Source organism: Rhopalosiphum maidis, chromosome 3, assembly GCF_003676215.2.
Source record: "Rhopalosiphum maidis isolate BTI-1 chromosome 3, ASM367621v3, whole genome shotgun sequence".
NCBI lineage: Eukaryota > Metazoa > Arthropoda > Insecta > Hemiptera > Aphididae > Rhopalosiphum > Rhopalosiphum maidis.
Genome location: NC_040879.1, coordinates 59,254,317 through 59,272,764, shown reverse-complemented (window position 1 = coordinate 59,272,764; position 18,448 = coordinate 59,254,317). Strand labels below are relative to the sequence as shown.

The 18,448-nt window shown below is 25.9% G+C and overlaps 1 protein-coding gene and 1 long non-coding RNA gene across 2 annotated transcripts; one reads left to right on the top strand and one right to left on the bottom strand.

The window, feature by feature from the left end:
• Window positions 1–3,359: 3,359 nt before the first annotated feature.
• LOC113556464 (mitoguardin-like) lies at window positions 3,360–16,677 on the bottom strand. Its single transcript, XM_026961420.1, is given in 11 exon segments — window positions 3,360–3,655; window positions 3,802–3,972; window positions 5,773–6,006; window positions 7,368–7,536; window positions 8,008–8,105; window positions 13,427–13,528; window positions 13,616–13,806; window positions 13,894–14,055; window positions 14,119–14,278; window positions 16,429–16,454; window positions 16,457–16,677. Coding segments are annotated over 11 exon segments (1,527 nt in total). The 5' UTR covers window positions 16,509–16,677; the 3' UTR covers window positions 3,360–3,493.
• Window positions 16,678–16,835: 158 nt separating this feature from the next.
• Window positions 16,836–18,442, top strand: LOC113556468. The gene is made up of 3 exons (XR_003405535.2): window positions 16,836–17,193; window positions 17,972–18,101; window positions 18,389–18,442. It is a non-coding gene; the product is annotated as an uncharacterized LOC113556468 (long non-coding RNA).
• The last annotated feature ends 6 nt before the right edge of the window (window positions 18,443–18,448 follow it).

The following is an 18,448-nucleotide window of genomic DNA, read 5'->3' as shown; positions in this document are numbered from 1 at the left end:
TAATTTATAAATTATAATATAAATAGTATATAAATATAATAATACCATACAGTCTTTAATTAATTATAAATTGAGATTTTTTCCTTAAAAATGTATGAATATGTACAATATGCAAAAATATTCAAAAAAAATTTAATATTTCAATTATGGGGCTTGTGAGTTATACTTATATGTTGGATTGCTATAAAATAGAGACTCAGAAAAAAACATACAAATCCTATAACTTCTCTTCCTTACATATTAGTGTTATTATTTATTTTAAATCAACTTTTAATTTATACACATTTATACAGAATTTCCGTATTTAAATTATAAGTTTAGGAAAGATACAATTTTTAATGTTGACGGCAATATATCTCAGCCATCCTTAACACAAACATGTTGTAAAAAATCTAATTAGTATAATACTAAACTTGGTTATCCAAAGAAATTTATATAATATACATACAAAATAATAGTAATTTTTTATTCATGTACCACATATATCATTGTTGTGCTACAAATAGATTTAGTCGAACAAATATAAAAAAAAAAATTAATAATATAATTTTTTAATATTTTCATTTAAATATATGTTTTTCTTCAAAATTTTCCAAGTTAAACAGTAAAAATTTTTCGGGTATCTGCGGTGGACGGTAGTCATATCATCCTAATCTGTAGATTATCAAGAGCTAATTGTAATAGAATTATAATTTATATTACCTATTATAATAATATAGCATTTTAAATGTAATTATTACCTATGTTGACTGCCACATGGTCGTCGGTAACCCAAGTCAGTTCAATTGGTATATTATGCAAGACGCAACACCATCATTCAATTTATCATACCTAACTGTTAATATTTTCTAAAAATAGCTCTAATTGTTTGATTTTTGTGAAATTTACATAATTTTAATCTTGTACATGTAATAAATAATAATATACAGAGAATAAAATATGACGTCTTGGATCACCGGCTGGCCCATTAGCCATTGCATACAAATTACTTAATTATGAAACTTTATTTATGGGACGTTCCTGTTCGTCCGTGGTCTTGTTCTAAATCTAAACTCAGCTGAAATTCTAGGTTTTTATTTGTTATTTTTCCTTCTCATAATAAATTCACACTGTCAAATTTTAGTTTCTGTGGTAATTCGTAAATCGTTTATGGAATGTCATTAATGTCAATCGTCGTTTAGTTTTCGTTGTTGATATAATAATTTAGGGTTGCCATATGTCCCGGTTTTAAGAAAAATTAAAATTGTTTAATTTCGACAACTTTTTCAAACAATAATTGTAATCAAGAGCCAAAATATTATTGTTAACGAATAATTTATAAAATGTATAGTATATTACTTTAGCACAAATTTTATAGATAATTATGTCTTTTGTGTTTTCCTTTGTTTTATTATTCGTCATAACTCAACAAAATGGATGGACATAATTTATAATTATAAATTCATTAAATGAATCATACGACTCATCTAATGAAAGTATTGACAATATAGTGATACCTCCAATTTTTCAAACATCTTCAAGAACGTTAGATTAGATAATAATAATATTTATTTTCATACATATTGAATAATGAGCAACTTTTTTTATATCTTTATAAAACTATTAATCTCTTATATTTTAATGATTTTTTTTTTTTTAAAACAATGAATTTTATGTAGTCTACACCATTAATTAAGGTATATCTTAATTCATGGTCTATACTATAGTAAAAACTATATTTTTTTATCTCCAAGCCGCATTAAAATAAAACCCATTTAAAAGTATGTTGAGTTTGTTAGCCGTATACTTCAGTGGCTTCATAAAAATAGTATAAGTTATTTGGTTGCTGGCAGGCGGCAATCCATTCACAATAAATGACATAAATTGGGTCACTGGTAGCCATGTAGCAGTCAATGCGTTATGCAATACCACCAAGAAATACAGTATTAAAATAAATAAATAAAAATATGTCAAAAGAGAAATGAAAATATTATATAATATAATGTTATATCATTAAAATAACAATATAATTAAAAAAGTATTTATAGAGGATAATTTATTCATATTCATTAAAATAAAAATTGTACGTTTGCAATCAGAATAAATGTTAAATGTTAATCATCATTGTTTCAATACATAGTTATAAATACCTACTTAAATTTTAACAGATTAATATTTTAACTTATTTAATGATAATAGGATTAAAATCATAAAAAAATTACATTCTTATATTCTCTTATAATATGTACTGAAAAGTCAACTAATAACTATTTATGACACTGAAAATATTTTTTTTATATTTTCAATAGTATCAAATACAGGTATGTATAATAAACATACATACATTTATTGTTAGGTTATTTATTGTGCATATCCTGGTACCAAATAAATTGTTTAAAATTGATAACTGATTACCATGAACTAAGACTTACTATCTTCTTAGTTCATGTTGATTACAACAGTCAAGAAAAAATAATAATAATAAAAATAATAATACATTAATCGTATTATAATATTAAACTAAAAAGCGTATCCCATAAATAATATTATAATAAATTTCTTATTAAAAATTAATAGTATTAAAAAATACTCAGGTCATGAATTACATTTAATGACTTAATTAAGTCAGTTTTAAATTATTCAGTTGAACATTTTTGTCATCCAAACACAACAAACCCATAAAATATAGGTATACATTGTAATAAATAAATTATAAACAAATTGATTCTATGAGATAACAATTATATAATATGAACTAATATTAATAATTACACAAAATTAAAATTAAATCGACCTAATTTTTTTTATCTAAAATACAAATTGCAAATAGTATACTATATAACAATTATATTGATCTAGTAATAAATGTATTGCTGTAAAACAAAAACTTATTATCTAAATCACAAGCATAAGACTTATTCACACTGATAGTATATAGTGATTTATATTTTACATAAATTAACTCCCATATGAAAATACATTTTAGATTATTATAAATTTACAATATGTAAAGCCTATCATAACCATTATATTCGTCTTAACAAGGCTATATTAAATAATTTCCACTCTATTGAATTAAATATATTTTGTAAATTAAAGATTAACACTACAATGATTTTTTTTAACAACTTAACAAATTACTGTACACAATACTGAACACAAATATTTTATACCAAAAAAATCATATTCTAATAAAATACATTGATCAGTTATTTTATTATTAAATTAATTTACCAAAACTTCAACCATAAAAATTAACACCAAACCATTAAACAAAAATTACAATTATTAATGCTATTGAATACAATAAACTAATCTAAAGGCAAGTCATTTTTGTAATAAAAACTAAAATGTTATACATTTTTAAAACAAAATAATAAAATAGTGAATTTAAATTTATAAATAAAAAATAAAAAACAAACAACATACATTAATTGTTAATAGAAAACAAATGCACAAAATAAGCTGGTAACTATGCAAATGTATATCTCAATTTAAATCAAGAGATCAATACTTAAGACTTAACATCCAAACTGCATTTCATTTCAATCATTTTATTAATGTTCTCCGCTCGTATTTTAAATTGCTCAAACATGTCTGCTGATAGTTCTTCTTTGGTAGTATAACGACATTTATCAAAACTAAATATATCACGCATCAATTCAATAACTTGGTCCTAAGAAAATTAAAAATAATGTATAACTAATGCAAGTTTATATATAATTAGATAATTTAATATAATAGTAAGATATTATAAATAAACTTTAATACTATCTAGTAGTAAACTATACTAGATGATATAATCAATTAATATTTATATACCTTGAAAAATAAACATATTCTGCTCAGTTCTTCATCAGGACCTAAGAAGCCCCATGCAAGTAAAGGTGACATTTGTTCAGATATGTTGTAAAAATGATGCATAAAACCATTTGGATACTTCAATTTACTACGCTTGGAACGGAGTACTGACCATACTGCAGTTGATAAAGCCTAGAAAAGGCAAAAATATATATAGTTAATATTATATTAAAAATTCTTAAATCATATAAAATGAAAAGAGCCATCACCTACTACTACTGAATAAAGATTTAAAGCCAACATAATAATAGGATCTTATTCTTCAGAACATGTGTAATCAGGCCTGTTGATAGAGGGGGGAGAACTGTGAGGAGGAAAGGTAGGATTCCTCTCGGGCCTAAACGTTTAAAGGGGCTCGAAAAAAGAGGCACCGTAATTAATTATATAATTCGAACAATTTTTTTTTGCTTATTTACAAATTTTAGCTGAAGGTATGTTAACCAAATGATAAAATAATATCATATATATATATGTGTAATATGTGAAAACTATTTCACGAAAAAGTAATTTGTGTAAAATTATTTGTTATCGTGTCATTTGCATCAATACTCTATATAATATGCTCTATTTACGGTTTTACCAAGCGAACAGTACACGGACAATTTTCAGTACTTTGTGTTTTTGATTGCTACAAGTTACAATAATATTAAAACTAATTTTTTTACAAATTTGTGCTTTTACTTTTTTATTTAAAATAGAAAAAATATATATATTTGAATTTTATTTGGTCTTGTGAGGGGGTAGGAGAAGGAGGGTGACCGTGACTCCTGGAACCACTACTATAATAATAATAGGGGGCCCTTAAGCATTTTCCTCCTAGACCTGAACTTTTCTCTCCACGGCCCTGTGAGTAATACATTCTTAGAACAATTAATGATAACAATTAATTTGTTAAAGTAAAATATATTATATTCAAAGTGATTATAGTGCATTTTTAAATATGATATAATTTGACATACTGTAACTTTTCTGTAATTTATATATACCATAGCAATTTATTATATTTATTGAAACATAAAATGTTTAATACATTTTTACATAATACTAGCTAAACAATTTTGTACAAAAAAAGTAACATGTAATTTGTAACAAAAAATTTGTTAACCATTGTACTCAACCATTTTTATTAATTACATCTGTGCCGTACTCAGTGATCAAAGCATAGTGCTAATATGTATACATTTTTATTTCAAATAATACTCATAATACTTTCAATTATACTTAATTGTTTTATACACACAATTTAAGAATATTCAATGAATTACTCTTTGAACCTTCTTGGTATTTCTAAAATCAGATCAATTAATAACATTTTCATTATATTAGTTGAGTAATTTTTAAATATAAACTACAACCAAGCACATTTTCCTTTTTAAAAAAAATAAATGTAATATACCGAGTGTTTCATTTTAATTTATTAAAGACCGCTTATTATTTCAAAATCTATTAACTTTTTTGAATTTATTTTTTTTCTACATAATTTCTAGACAAAATAAAACAATATATTTTTTTTAAAAAAATTACTTTTTATAATCATATATACTTTTTTTTTTAAATATACTGTTTTATTTTGTCTGAGAATTATGTAGGACAAAATATTTTTAAAATTTTGGAATAACGAGGGTTGTTTGATTAAAAAAAAAATCACCCTGTATAATATATAGAAGTTATTATTTTATTTGTTGTGTTCCATACAAAATGTAACCTGACAATAGGCACATTAATATGATGTAACATGATTAGGTATATATGAGTGCCGCGCTCACTTCTCTAATTTTTACTAATAAATAAATAAGATAAGTGAGCTACGGCAAGCCAAACATATTCTTTAGTCTTGTTGACTTTATACATTTTTGCAGTGGCTCAATACATAGTATATAATTTTAGAAAGAATTAAATATGTATATATATATATATAAAATTCAGTATTACGGTTTCTTTAAATCCTTTTGATAACCAACGATTTTGTATTACAGCAATCACCGATGTAGGAGGAGCTTCAAGATCTTCAAATGCATCCATTAAAATGTAGTCCATAACAATATCATAAAAAGTCATTTTTTTCACACCCCTAGTTGACAATTCATTTTCAGCCTCTGTCCAGTGAGCATCAGTTTTTGCCCAACCCAACATCTCTTCATAAGCTAAAAGAAAATCCTTAGGATCCTACAATAAAATAAAATAATATTTTTATTAGCTAATATATCAATAATAATATTAAGACAATTAGAGAGATACGCTGAAGAAGCTGTAGGAAAATACCAGTGGATTCAGAAAAGGAAGATCAACCACAGACCATATATTTGTAGTAAGACAATTAATGGAAAAGCACTATGAATACCCAAAGGATCGTCACATGGTGTTTATGGACTATAAACAAGCTTATGATAGTGTTGACAGGGAAAGGCTATGGGAGGTACTCAGGGTATTTGACATCTCTATAAAAATTATCAAAATGGTAAAACTATGCAACAGAAAAACGTATAGTAGAGTAAAACTTGGGAATGAACTGTGTGGCTTTTGAAAACAAAAGTGGACTACGACAAAAGGATGGCATGTCATCCAAATTTTTTAACATGGCATTAGAAAGTGTGGTCCGAAAAATGTCAAACGGAGAAGCCTGGTCACTTGAAGAGGACTACTACTACTTGAATATGCAGATGACATCATAATCACTGAAAATACTCAAGCAGAAGTTCAAACAAATCTGAAGAAATTAATAATATGTAATAATATAAAGTAAAAATATGGGTCTAGTAGTAAATGCGAAGAAGACAAAATACATAGTGGTAACAAGAGGACCAGAAGATAGCTCCAATCTTATAGTAGAAAATAATGAATTCGAACAAGTTAAAGAATTTAAGTACCTGAGAGTAACTCTAAACAACAAAAATATTATGCACGAAGAAATAAATGTAAGGCTGAATGCAGCAAATCGATGTTATTTCGCAATGGAAACCCTCTTTAAATCAAAAGCGATATCAAACAATGTTAAAGAAAAATTTCATATAAGCTACATAAGACCAGTACTGACTTATGCACGTGCCATGTGGTCCACAACTGGAGAGGTGATGAAGAGAAATTAAGAAGATTTAAAAAGAAAATCCTAAGAAAAATACATGGTCCAGTATTTAATACTGAAACACAACAATGGAAATTGAGATCAAATGCCCAGCTAGAAAACTTATACAAAAAGGAAAATATTGTGCAATTTATTAAAAGTATAAGAATGCAATGGGTTGAACATGCATAGCGAGCAGACAGATGGCTAATAAAAGAAATAATGACTTGGACGTTAGTGGGGAAGAGATCAAGGGGAAGACTACGAAGAAGATGGATAAACAGCACAAATGAGATATGAAATGTGGTAGCCCAAGAAGGTAAGGCTGATTAGCAAGTTATAGCGTATGACAGAGAGAAATGGGAGGAGGTAGTTTTGGTGGTAAGATACTCAATGGATCGTAAAGCTGGATTAAAAAAAATATATATTTATAGTATAACATAATATTATGAAAAAAAAATAATACTTTTTCGGCAAATAAAAATATATCAGTTAATATACGTCTCCCACAATCCGAAAACCACATTGAGTTTTTTTCATTCTTGAATAAATGTTCAAAAGCTTGACGGATACAGTGTAATTTACAGACATATTCTCTATCTGAAGCACAATTCACTAATGTTGTTCGATAGCTCCTAAACAAAAATAATAATCTATTAAAAACTGATTAAAATATTGTTAAGAGAATATCAACACAATATTTGTTTTCTTTTTCAAACCTAAGTGCAATATAGATAAAATGCATTTACATAAAATGATTTTTAATGATTTTTGAGTTTTCTTAAAAGTAAAATCACCTGTTAAAAAAATTATGATATAAAAATATTTATGAGATTTTGATTTTGATATGCTGGTTTTAAATTGTATTTTATTAAATAGTTTTGTTTTGAAACAATATTCAATTTTTAAACAAAACAATATAATATCATACCTTAAGCAAAAAGAAAATGATTTTGGGTAAATACATTATGTTTATATTGGGTCAAAGAGAGAAAAAAACAGTGCCTGCAATCTTCTTAAATCATTGTACAATCATAATAAAATACTCAAATAATACGTGTTTGATTAATAATAATTTAACAAAAAAATTTAAAAATATTACTTACCTGCAAGCAATGCCTTCAATTTCAGAGTACCTTAAAGCATTTTGATATAGATAATAGTTGTCAAAATTTAATTCTTCAAATTCTCTCAAATTTGCTACCTAAAACATTAAATTACATAGTTATTATGACATTGAGAAGAAATAATAAAGATTAAAATAATATGAAAATCATCAAGGTCAAATAACATATATTTATCAACTTTAATAAAATTATAATTTAAAACAGAAGTCATCATATATCTTTGTATAGTAGCAAAGTCAGATTTTAAAATGAACTATGCATACATCATTATTTTTACAATTGTACTACTTCAGGAAATAAAGCATTTAGGTATTTACTTGAAATGTATTTAAAAAAATCTAAGCATTAACATAGTCATTATTGATATTAACAAAGAAATCATAATAATAAGATACCAAAAAATAGTTATAAATGAAATATTATTACAGTGGACACTTATAAGAATCACTTCAGGACCAGCACAAAGTGAATCTTATAACCAAATGAATAGGTGAAGTTGGAAAAAAAAATTTTTAATTACATATTTATTTTATGAATTTAATTTTGTATTAAAAATGTAAAATACGATAAAATTTTGTTGTTCATACACACATTATAAGCATGAATCAAAACCAGAAATAACCCAAAATGTTTATTTTTTACCATTTTTTTTTTTTACAAAATTTGAGTCTTATAGCCAAATTTTTTATAATGTATTTGGATACGTCTGTGCCGTTCCAGACGATTTTGAATCTAATAAGCGGCGTCCACTGTATTATTACATATTATTTTTTATAAATTATAACTAGGGCTCGGGACTTATAGGAGTTTGCATGTTTTTAAATAATCAATAAAAACATAGCTTAGTATTAAAGAAATTTGTTTCACAGTAATACAAATTTATAGTTGCATATTTTGCATGTTTGACCATTTTTTATATGAAAGGGTAAGTTTTTAATACCTAACTTAAGAAAATATCTAATAGTTCAATGTAATTAGTACTATATTAAAAATATTCAAATGTATTCAATTTAAGTTGTTTTTTAAAACAATTTAAATATTTTTGTTTTAGACTAAAACTCAATGTAAGATGAAAACAAATCTAAAAAAAAGAAAATAATTATCTTGGATAATTAAATAAAAATGTATCTATTTATGTATCATATCTACAAATATTATTAGTTATTAGAAATATACTTTTTTTAAACAATGATTCTTTAGGACATAAATACATGCATATTTTAAAGTTTTTTAGGGCATGAATTCCCTAGCCCTAATTATAATATAATATAATTTATATCAGCAGAGTATATTTTGTAACTCAATCAACATATGGATGTGATTTGAGAAACGTAATTCATTTAATGTAAGCCGAAAGGTTCAACACCTTTTTCCCTCAATTTTTTCAATAACAGATTTATCTTTTTATCATTTTGTTTAATTCAATTATTACTTGTCTTAAAATAATCAAACAAATACAAGAAATAAAAATGTGAAAAGTAATGACATGGTTCTTTTAATTAATTTGAAAATCGATCTATGACCCCATTAAATACATCTGACTATCGGTAGAAATGCGAGTGTATGTGGATTTGAAACAATTGAAACTGCTTTTAGCTAGTAACCACAGATATATAATAATATATTAACTAGATAGCCATCTTTATTTTATCATTGTAGTTTACAATTTGTTATAGTGCAAAAAGTTACCTCATACATTTTAAGTAAATATATGGTTCTTTGTTAATGAATTTAACACAATTTTTTTAATACAAATATTGTTACAATTTGTTGTTAAGAAAACCTAAACTATAGTCCGAATTAGAGAGCCTTAATAATAATTTATTATCAAGGCTCTCTAGTCTGAGTTGTTTATTTACTAGTTAAAATAGAAGTATACATAGATATATAACTGGTTTAAAACTATCACATGTAAACATAGAATATAATTGCTTATACATAAGCTTCAATATCTCTATGTATATTAAAGCCATATCAGATATCAGTACATTTTTTGAAATAACAATAACACCAATTATTAATACACCTAAGAATAATAAATTACAGTAAACTTCTATTAAGAAACTTAAAAAAAAATCATTTTAGTAAATGAAATTCATGCAAATATGTAATAATATATAATATGTGTATAATTTTAATAAATTAATTAAAATAAAAAAAATCAATTATATCAAGACGCTCGAATAGTGTCTACTTCATACACGTTATCAAGTGTTATACATTTTATCAATTAGAAGATCAATTGAATCCAAACAAACTAAGATGCCAATTTAAAATGTGTACAAAATAAATTATTAAATTAATTTTGTTTGTTAAAACAATTTAAAACAGTTTAGAGCATTTTTTTATTTTGCATTTGTCTTTTATGAATAGATTTTATAGATTTAACTGTCTTAAAAGACTATAATTTACAAACTTATTTTATTTTATACACATTTTAAATTTTTATTTTGTTTTGTTTGGATCCAAAATTAAATTTTGGTAAGGATGTGATGTCACACTATTCTTCTATAATACATGTATAAATATTTTTTTTTTTGTTCTATGTTGTCGAAAAACTTTCTAATGTCCTGTTGAACAACTTTTATACCATTTTGATAATAAAAATATTATCATTTATTAAAAGACTTAAAGGTATCATTTGGATGAATGTAAGTCTCAAACACATACCATAACTTTGTTTAGGTTTGGATGAGAGAAATGAGGTTCGCCTATGTCTTTTTCTTTGTAATCTTCACAGAATCTCATCATCTTTTAAATATTCAGTAACAATAACATTTTTTTATCCACTCTTAAAAATGTATCTATTGGTATCAGTATGTCTTCATTAATAACACCTATTACTTGCAACTGATTTCAACATTTTTCAATAGAATCCATTGTTCTACTTTTTTCTTGAATTGGCCTATCTGAGAATCCTGCTTTTTTGAAACAATTTCTAATTGTGATTTTAAAATTTTATTTTGCTTTACATTTGAAATTTACAAATTGAAGTTCTGAGATTAATGAAATTTTCAGTAAGTTGACAGTTTTCCAGCTTTGAAAGGAGTTTCTTAAGAGTCATTTGTCAATAGTGAATTTTCAAATTTTTTTTTATCACACTAGTAATTTCAATGTTGTATTAAGGTGAAAAGAAGAGAAAACTAACTAGACATTTACTAGTTTTGTCGTTGAATCATGCAGGTGTACTGGCTAGTTGTCTAAAAAGAGAACAACTTTTCTAATTATCCAAAGTTTAATTTTTTTTTCCAAACATATTAGCACATACAACAACAGTTACATGCTTTTTATTATTTTTTCCTTCATAGCATTTATCATTTTTTAACGTTAATGTCTTGTTTGGTAAGCACTTGAAAAAAAAGTGGTTTCATCCATGTTAAATATATTATTGTGTTCGCAATATTTTAAAATGTTGATTAATTTAGATTCAAAAACAATAATCTTCTTCTGAAACGCTATAACTCCCTCCTGATAAAATTTTTATTGTCATGCCGTGATATTTTTTTAATTTGTCTACACAACCAGAACTGGCATGAAATGTCTCAAGTCTCAAAAGTCGAGTATATTCGAATGCTTTTTCTTGTAAAAAAGATATATTTTTATCATGCATCATTTTTACTCACTTTATAACTGCTTTGTCTACATCATTTTATTTAAACGTTTTAAATAGTTTTATTACGCTCTCCAAGATCTCTGCACTTTTTATAATTGTATCTTGATTATTGTCGATACTGTACTAGATAGAATTCCAAATTTTTCAACGGTGACTATTTTTCGCACTCCATTTTCCAGTTTTTTCATCAATATAATTATAATCTGTACTTAAAATGTTTCTTCTTGATTGGCTACAATTTTTAAAACATACAACGCACACTTATGAAAGAACGGCGACGACAAACTAGCTAACAGCCAATTTAGTTATTGGTAGATCACATGTTACATATCAAAATCAATAACAATAGTCTAAGGCAGGAATGGGCAACTGAAAGTTATTAGAGGGCCAATTTTTAGAAAATTAAAATTTAGTAGGCTAGAGCATAGAGAGCAAAAAAAAGGTCATTCAAAATATTACGTATTTTAATTTAGCACAGACGTAGCATAAAGTATAGATGATTGACTTTGAAATTGTATGATGTAATTTGAAAATGTTGTGCGGGCCAGATAAAAAAAGGTTCTGAGGCCCGTGAGCCGCCAGTTTCCCACTCCTGGTCTAAGGTAATAATATTTAACAAGGTATGATTGCGTAAGATTGAGTGTATACTCTCATTTATGTAATTGACAAGTGTGTAATTTACAAAACAATAGTTTTAAATTTGCTGTAGAAAATAATACAAAATTAATTTGAATAGAAATTTTTTTGAATGAAAATCTCATAATTTCATAAAATATTTTGTTACATGTAGTTTCATTAAGAGGACATCATACTCGCATATGTTGTCTATGTCTTCCTAACATATACCATACCAAATTTTCGTTCAGCAGAACACATTTTATGTTGTTAGTTTCAATATTGGAATCAATTTACCTATTATCAAACTTAAAGGTAAGAATATTATCTAAGGCATTCCTTATAATTTACGATTGCAAGACAAAAACTGCACATATAGATATTACGTCTTCTTTAAATGAAAATTTGTTAAATAGAGGTTCTACTATATTTATAAAAACACCACAATAAAAAGAAATCAAGGGAAAGTAGATTCAACTATTGATCCCCCCTCCCATTACATTCATTCTTATATACAAGAAATAATTTTAAAATAAACTAATATCCCATAATAATATATTATAAAATATGTTTTTAATACTTAAAAAATTATAATGCCGTGTTGCATTAAACTAATCATTAGATTTATTTAATGAACTCTTTTATTGAAATATTAAACCTTTTTACTGAGCCATTTTAATTCTACAAACAGTTGAATAAAAATGCATTAGTTTGAAACATGATACTGTTACGAACTCAATGATAAAAAATATCTATATGTATACAATTTTGTTCCCATATATTGTTCAGTGTGGTGACATGTTTTCTGTTTAATTAACAACGTAAGCGTGTGGAAATCAGGACAAACATAGTATTATTTAATTTAATTATTTAGATATTTTCACATGTTGTTAACTTCGTAGAAAAGTCAAAACTGATGAATCGACAAAAATATTAAAACTTAATGTGAGGCCCCTCGTAACAATGGAATCACTATCACCATGCCCACCACTCTGATGTATTGATACTATATAAGAGACACCAAGACAAGAACTCAGACGGTTAGGCAAATTCAAGACATTTAGAGGATACTCACAGTCTTGTCTATCGACATTTTGGAGTAAGGTCACAATTTGCTGAAATATATAGTGTTTAAATTTTAATTATTTTAATACAAAATACATAACTTACATCTGTGCGTGCTGATACAAAACTATCTACTGACGAACGACGATCATCAAACTTCAATGTGTCACCATTTCCATTCTGCTGAACACGAAATAATACTGACCTCTAAATTAAAAAAAATAATAATAAGATAAATTGCAATTAGTTATATAATATACAACATTGAAAAAAATAAATATATTAAATTCTTACTTGATCTAAGAAAAGTAATTGACATTGATCTTGTAATGAGTAAGCAGAGTCCACTAAAAGTTGAAGTTCTTTACAAAATTGAGAATCTTCAGTGGACATAAGTTTATTGGATACCATCGTTGAATTATTGCCAGAAAATGCTGTCAATGCATCTTCCCAAAATGATATACTACAAGCTAATGATTCCATTCCTTAACCAAAAAAAAAAAAAAACAATTAAAATAATTTGACTTTAAATAATTAAGTATAACAAACCAAACTTTTAAAATATTACTTACCCATTACACCTAGTTGTTGAGGTGCAGTATATTTAACTTCTGAAGATTTACAATGGCTTGGAGAATCTTGAGTTGAAGATATCACAGATGCTTGTCGATTGGTAGATTTGATGCTAGGACTTAGTGATCTATGGCTAGTTCTAAAAATTCTAAAACTAGATACTGAAACACAAAACATAATTATAATAAATGTAATTGTTTGTTTTAATACACATTTTAACTTACCTGAAGGTACATCAATATTAGCTTTTCTTTTGTCATAGGAATAATGTTTGATAACAGGTGCCGATTCTCGGGAATACTTTCTTCTTTTCCAATAATTTCCTAATACCACAATTAATGTAGTACTTATAACTAATCCCATAGATATAGATACACGGAAACCCTGAAATAGTAAAAAAAAAAAATTGTTTAAAACATTAAAAACTAATGTATTTTCTTGAACAAAAAATTAAATTAAATAAAAATCATGAAATTGTTTTAATTTTTTCCTAAAATTTAGCTCGATAATTTATAATAAAAATATACATTAGACTAGTATTTTTGCAATTTACATAAATATTCATTTTCAAATGATAATTGAGTGTATTATGCTTTAATGTAAATAAATTTATATAAAAATTGAAAAATTAAATACTGAGTATAATAAATATATTATCAAAAGATAAGATAATAAATTTATGAGAATCACATTACTATTTGATCTTTGTGATGTTTATTAACAACTTTACTTAACTCTGTAGAATAAAAAAAAAACTAACTTCATTAATTATTTAACAACTCATACATATAGCATAGTGATACATAAACTTACTATTCTATCCTAATACAAGAATTATTAGAAACTATTTTTATCAATAATACTACTTGGAGGCAAGTTAAAAAAAAAAAAAAAAAAAAAATAATCATTAAATTGTATAATTCTACAGTAGTTTACTGATTTATTAAGTACTAGGTATTTATATTTATCTAACTAATCGTTAAAATATGATTGGTAAAAAAAAAATAGTGAACTATATTGTAAGCCATAATAGAATTGGAAACTATATTTGGCATATCCATTCTTTTGTTGGCTACTGAACAAATATTTGTATAGGTAATTGATATTGATTATTTCAATAAAAATTATATAAACAAATTATGGACATACCACACCATTAATAAAATAAAATCGAAAACTACAATTCATACAATTGATATTATAATAATAAAATATGAATAAGTAAATTTAAAAATATATAAAGTGTCATTTAAGTACAACGATATTAATATTTTATGAAACTATTATTTATGAACTAATTATCTACATTATTTCCAATTTTTTATAAAATTACTTATTTTATTAAATAAATTATTATACAATATTACCTATTTTAATACAACTTAAGGTATCTTAAAAAAATATTTTAGGTATAAACATAATTTCAAATGTAAAACAAGTTACCTAGTCCAAAACCTACTGTTTTTTGATTTTCTAGTTTAGGTAATAGGTACATCTACTTTATTCAGGTAAAAATATAAAAATGTTCATAAAGATTTATAGAAAAAATAATGGTACTTAAGTAAAAATAAAAATAGTTAGTAGTATCAAAATAAAATATAATTAAAAACAGTCATTCTCAAAGTGGGAGATAGCGCCCTCCCTGTGGGTGTTGATAGTCTTCATGGGGGCGGTATAAGACCCTAAGAAATGTTGGTGACGTTGAAACAGGATAGAGGGGCAATACTGATTAAAAAGTCCTATGTACTTTTAAACTTCAAACTAAAATTAAATTCCTACTACATATCCTCATAATTGATTTTACGCCTGTCATAGCCGGCATGAAAACTATACTGTCTTTAAAATACACTACAACATTTTTAGGGGGCGCTGGAAAATTTTTGAGAATCAAAGTGGGCGATGCATGAAAAAAGTTTGAGAACCTATGATTTAAAATAATTCTAAGTAGTTATAAATAGATGTCACTAGAACAAATTCAAAGTATGTAATTAATATTGCCATTATCAAAATAATTACATAAACAAATAACACATAAAATATACTAATTGATAAAGTAAATAATATCATACAATTTCAGTTTTAAGTAGTAGATTATTTAATTACAATACATTTTAGGGACAAATATTTAAAATACAATGTTAGTGATAAAAATTTACTTGAAGTAGAAATACTGCAAACAAGTAATAATTGTTATGAAATCAACAATATTAAATTAATCATTGACATTTATGTAAACATACAATCAGAACTACAACAACAAATGAAAACACAGACAGAAAATATGAATTTTTTTATTATTCATCAAGTATACCTAATATTATACCTAAGTAAATTTATAATTAAATGATGATCTATTTGGCTTCTTTTAAACGAATACAATTAAAATAATAATAAATATTATTTCACTTTACAGCCCGAAAGTGAATTATTATACGAGCCAGTAGTCGGTGTTGCAATAAGCGCAGTTTTGAAAATCAAAAATGACGTAATTAATATCCTAATAAGTCAAAAATTTCGAGGTAAGATTGACTTACATGTTCCGAGATATGCTTTCGCAAATTCCTGTAAGTTTGGTCAACGGGTACAAGACCAGGGCAGACTTTTTGCCGCACATAGTTCGGAGGCTGATTGATTATTGGCGCACGACGTTTTGCACATAATTTGTGGAAATAAGAAACATACTAATAAATAAAATATCAACTATAATGTACATAAAGCAAATAATAATTTTAATGTTAAGTTGTATTTCTACCGCCGATCGAACTACGAGGTTGTGTTGTTGCGATATGCGGGTCTCACTCACTCACCTCAACATAAACGAACCGACCTGGTTATCACAATCACGAGTTGAGGATCTGTGATAACGAGGTACAGCTAATCACAACTTCGGTAAAGGTATCTAAGCAACTCTCGATTAAAGATAATCGCGATAACCCGGTTCTCGGTGAGATAACAGCACATACACATAATAATTTTATTACACAATTTAAGGTAGACTAAAGAGAGATGAATCATGGTTTATTATTTGAAGAATATTCCGCTAGCAATATTTGAAAAGGTAGTGCAGGGTTCTCAAACACATGAAAAATCAACGAAATAAACCAAAATCATGTTTGACCGACAGTTAGCGCAAAACAACATCAATACAAAACAACTTAAGCAATATCAGACACCAGTTTGGTAATTTTTTAAATACTTAAACAAGTCCGTAGCTTCATTTTAAATGATATGAAAATATTGGTATTGGCGAGGAATATAATAATATGCAATCAGAACGCAGTAAATCGACCTTGGAAAATGTAAGTTAATGTCATGAAACCCTGACCAATAGATTAAGAAAATAATATAAATTTCCCGTTATCAACGTTCATACATACATTGAAGCTGAAACTTCTTAACCCTGCATAGCTTGTGCATCTTAATAGATCGTCAGTAGTCGCGAGGATTACAAATGTAATCCAATTTTTTTTTTGTTATTATTGATAAGTTCTAAATTTTTATTGAAGATTTAAATTATAGTATGATTTTTTCCATGTCTGAATTACTCAGTGTTGGCCACGTACTAGTTGTCATATATAAATTTTAGTATTCCTTATGGTGTGTTGTAGTGTCATTTTATAATTCATATATAAAACATATTTAACGGACAACATTTTTTCAAATGACTATACGGCAACTCACTCAAGGAATTCTGACGCATGGATTCACTAATCTCACACGTGGGAAAGTATCAACATCCTACGTTAATAATGGACTCGAGGATGTCGAGAATATTAAAGGTTCTATGCACTGTACATATAATAGTTACTCAAAGTAAATAATATTCAATTGATAGAAATGCATCAAAAATTGGTGTCATGAATCCCTGACCATTACATTAACTAAATGATTCTAATTTCCTATTATTTACTTTCATATATTTCAGTTTAGCTGATACTTCATCAACACTATAAAACGTGGTTTTTTATGATAAATTTGACGTACATTATAAATTCATAATTTAAATGCTTATAAAACACTGAATTCTCAAGTTATTCTCTAACCATTATACGAATTTAATTGACTACATATTTTTAGATGGATGTACGGCAGTTCACTTAAAGAATTCTGACGCATGGATTCACTTATCTCACACGTGGGAAAGTATCAACATCCTATATTGCAAATGGACTAGAAGATGCTGAGAATAATACATGTTATATGCAATGTACGTGTAATGGTTATTGAATGTAATTGATAGGAAATGAATAGTAATGTAACAAAAGTTTAGTGTCATGAAACCCTGACCATTACATTAAGTAAATGATTCTAATTTACCATTATTAACTTTCATAAATTTCAAATAACCTGTTACACTATAAACATTATACAACTCAGTTGTATTTGATACTTTTTACTCATATTACAAATTCATAATTTAAATGCTTATAAAACAATGAATTCTCAAGTTATTCTCCAACCATTATACAAATTTAATTGACTACATATTTTTAGATGGCACTACGGCAGATCACACAAGGCATGCTGAGACATGGATTCACATTTCTCACACGT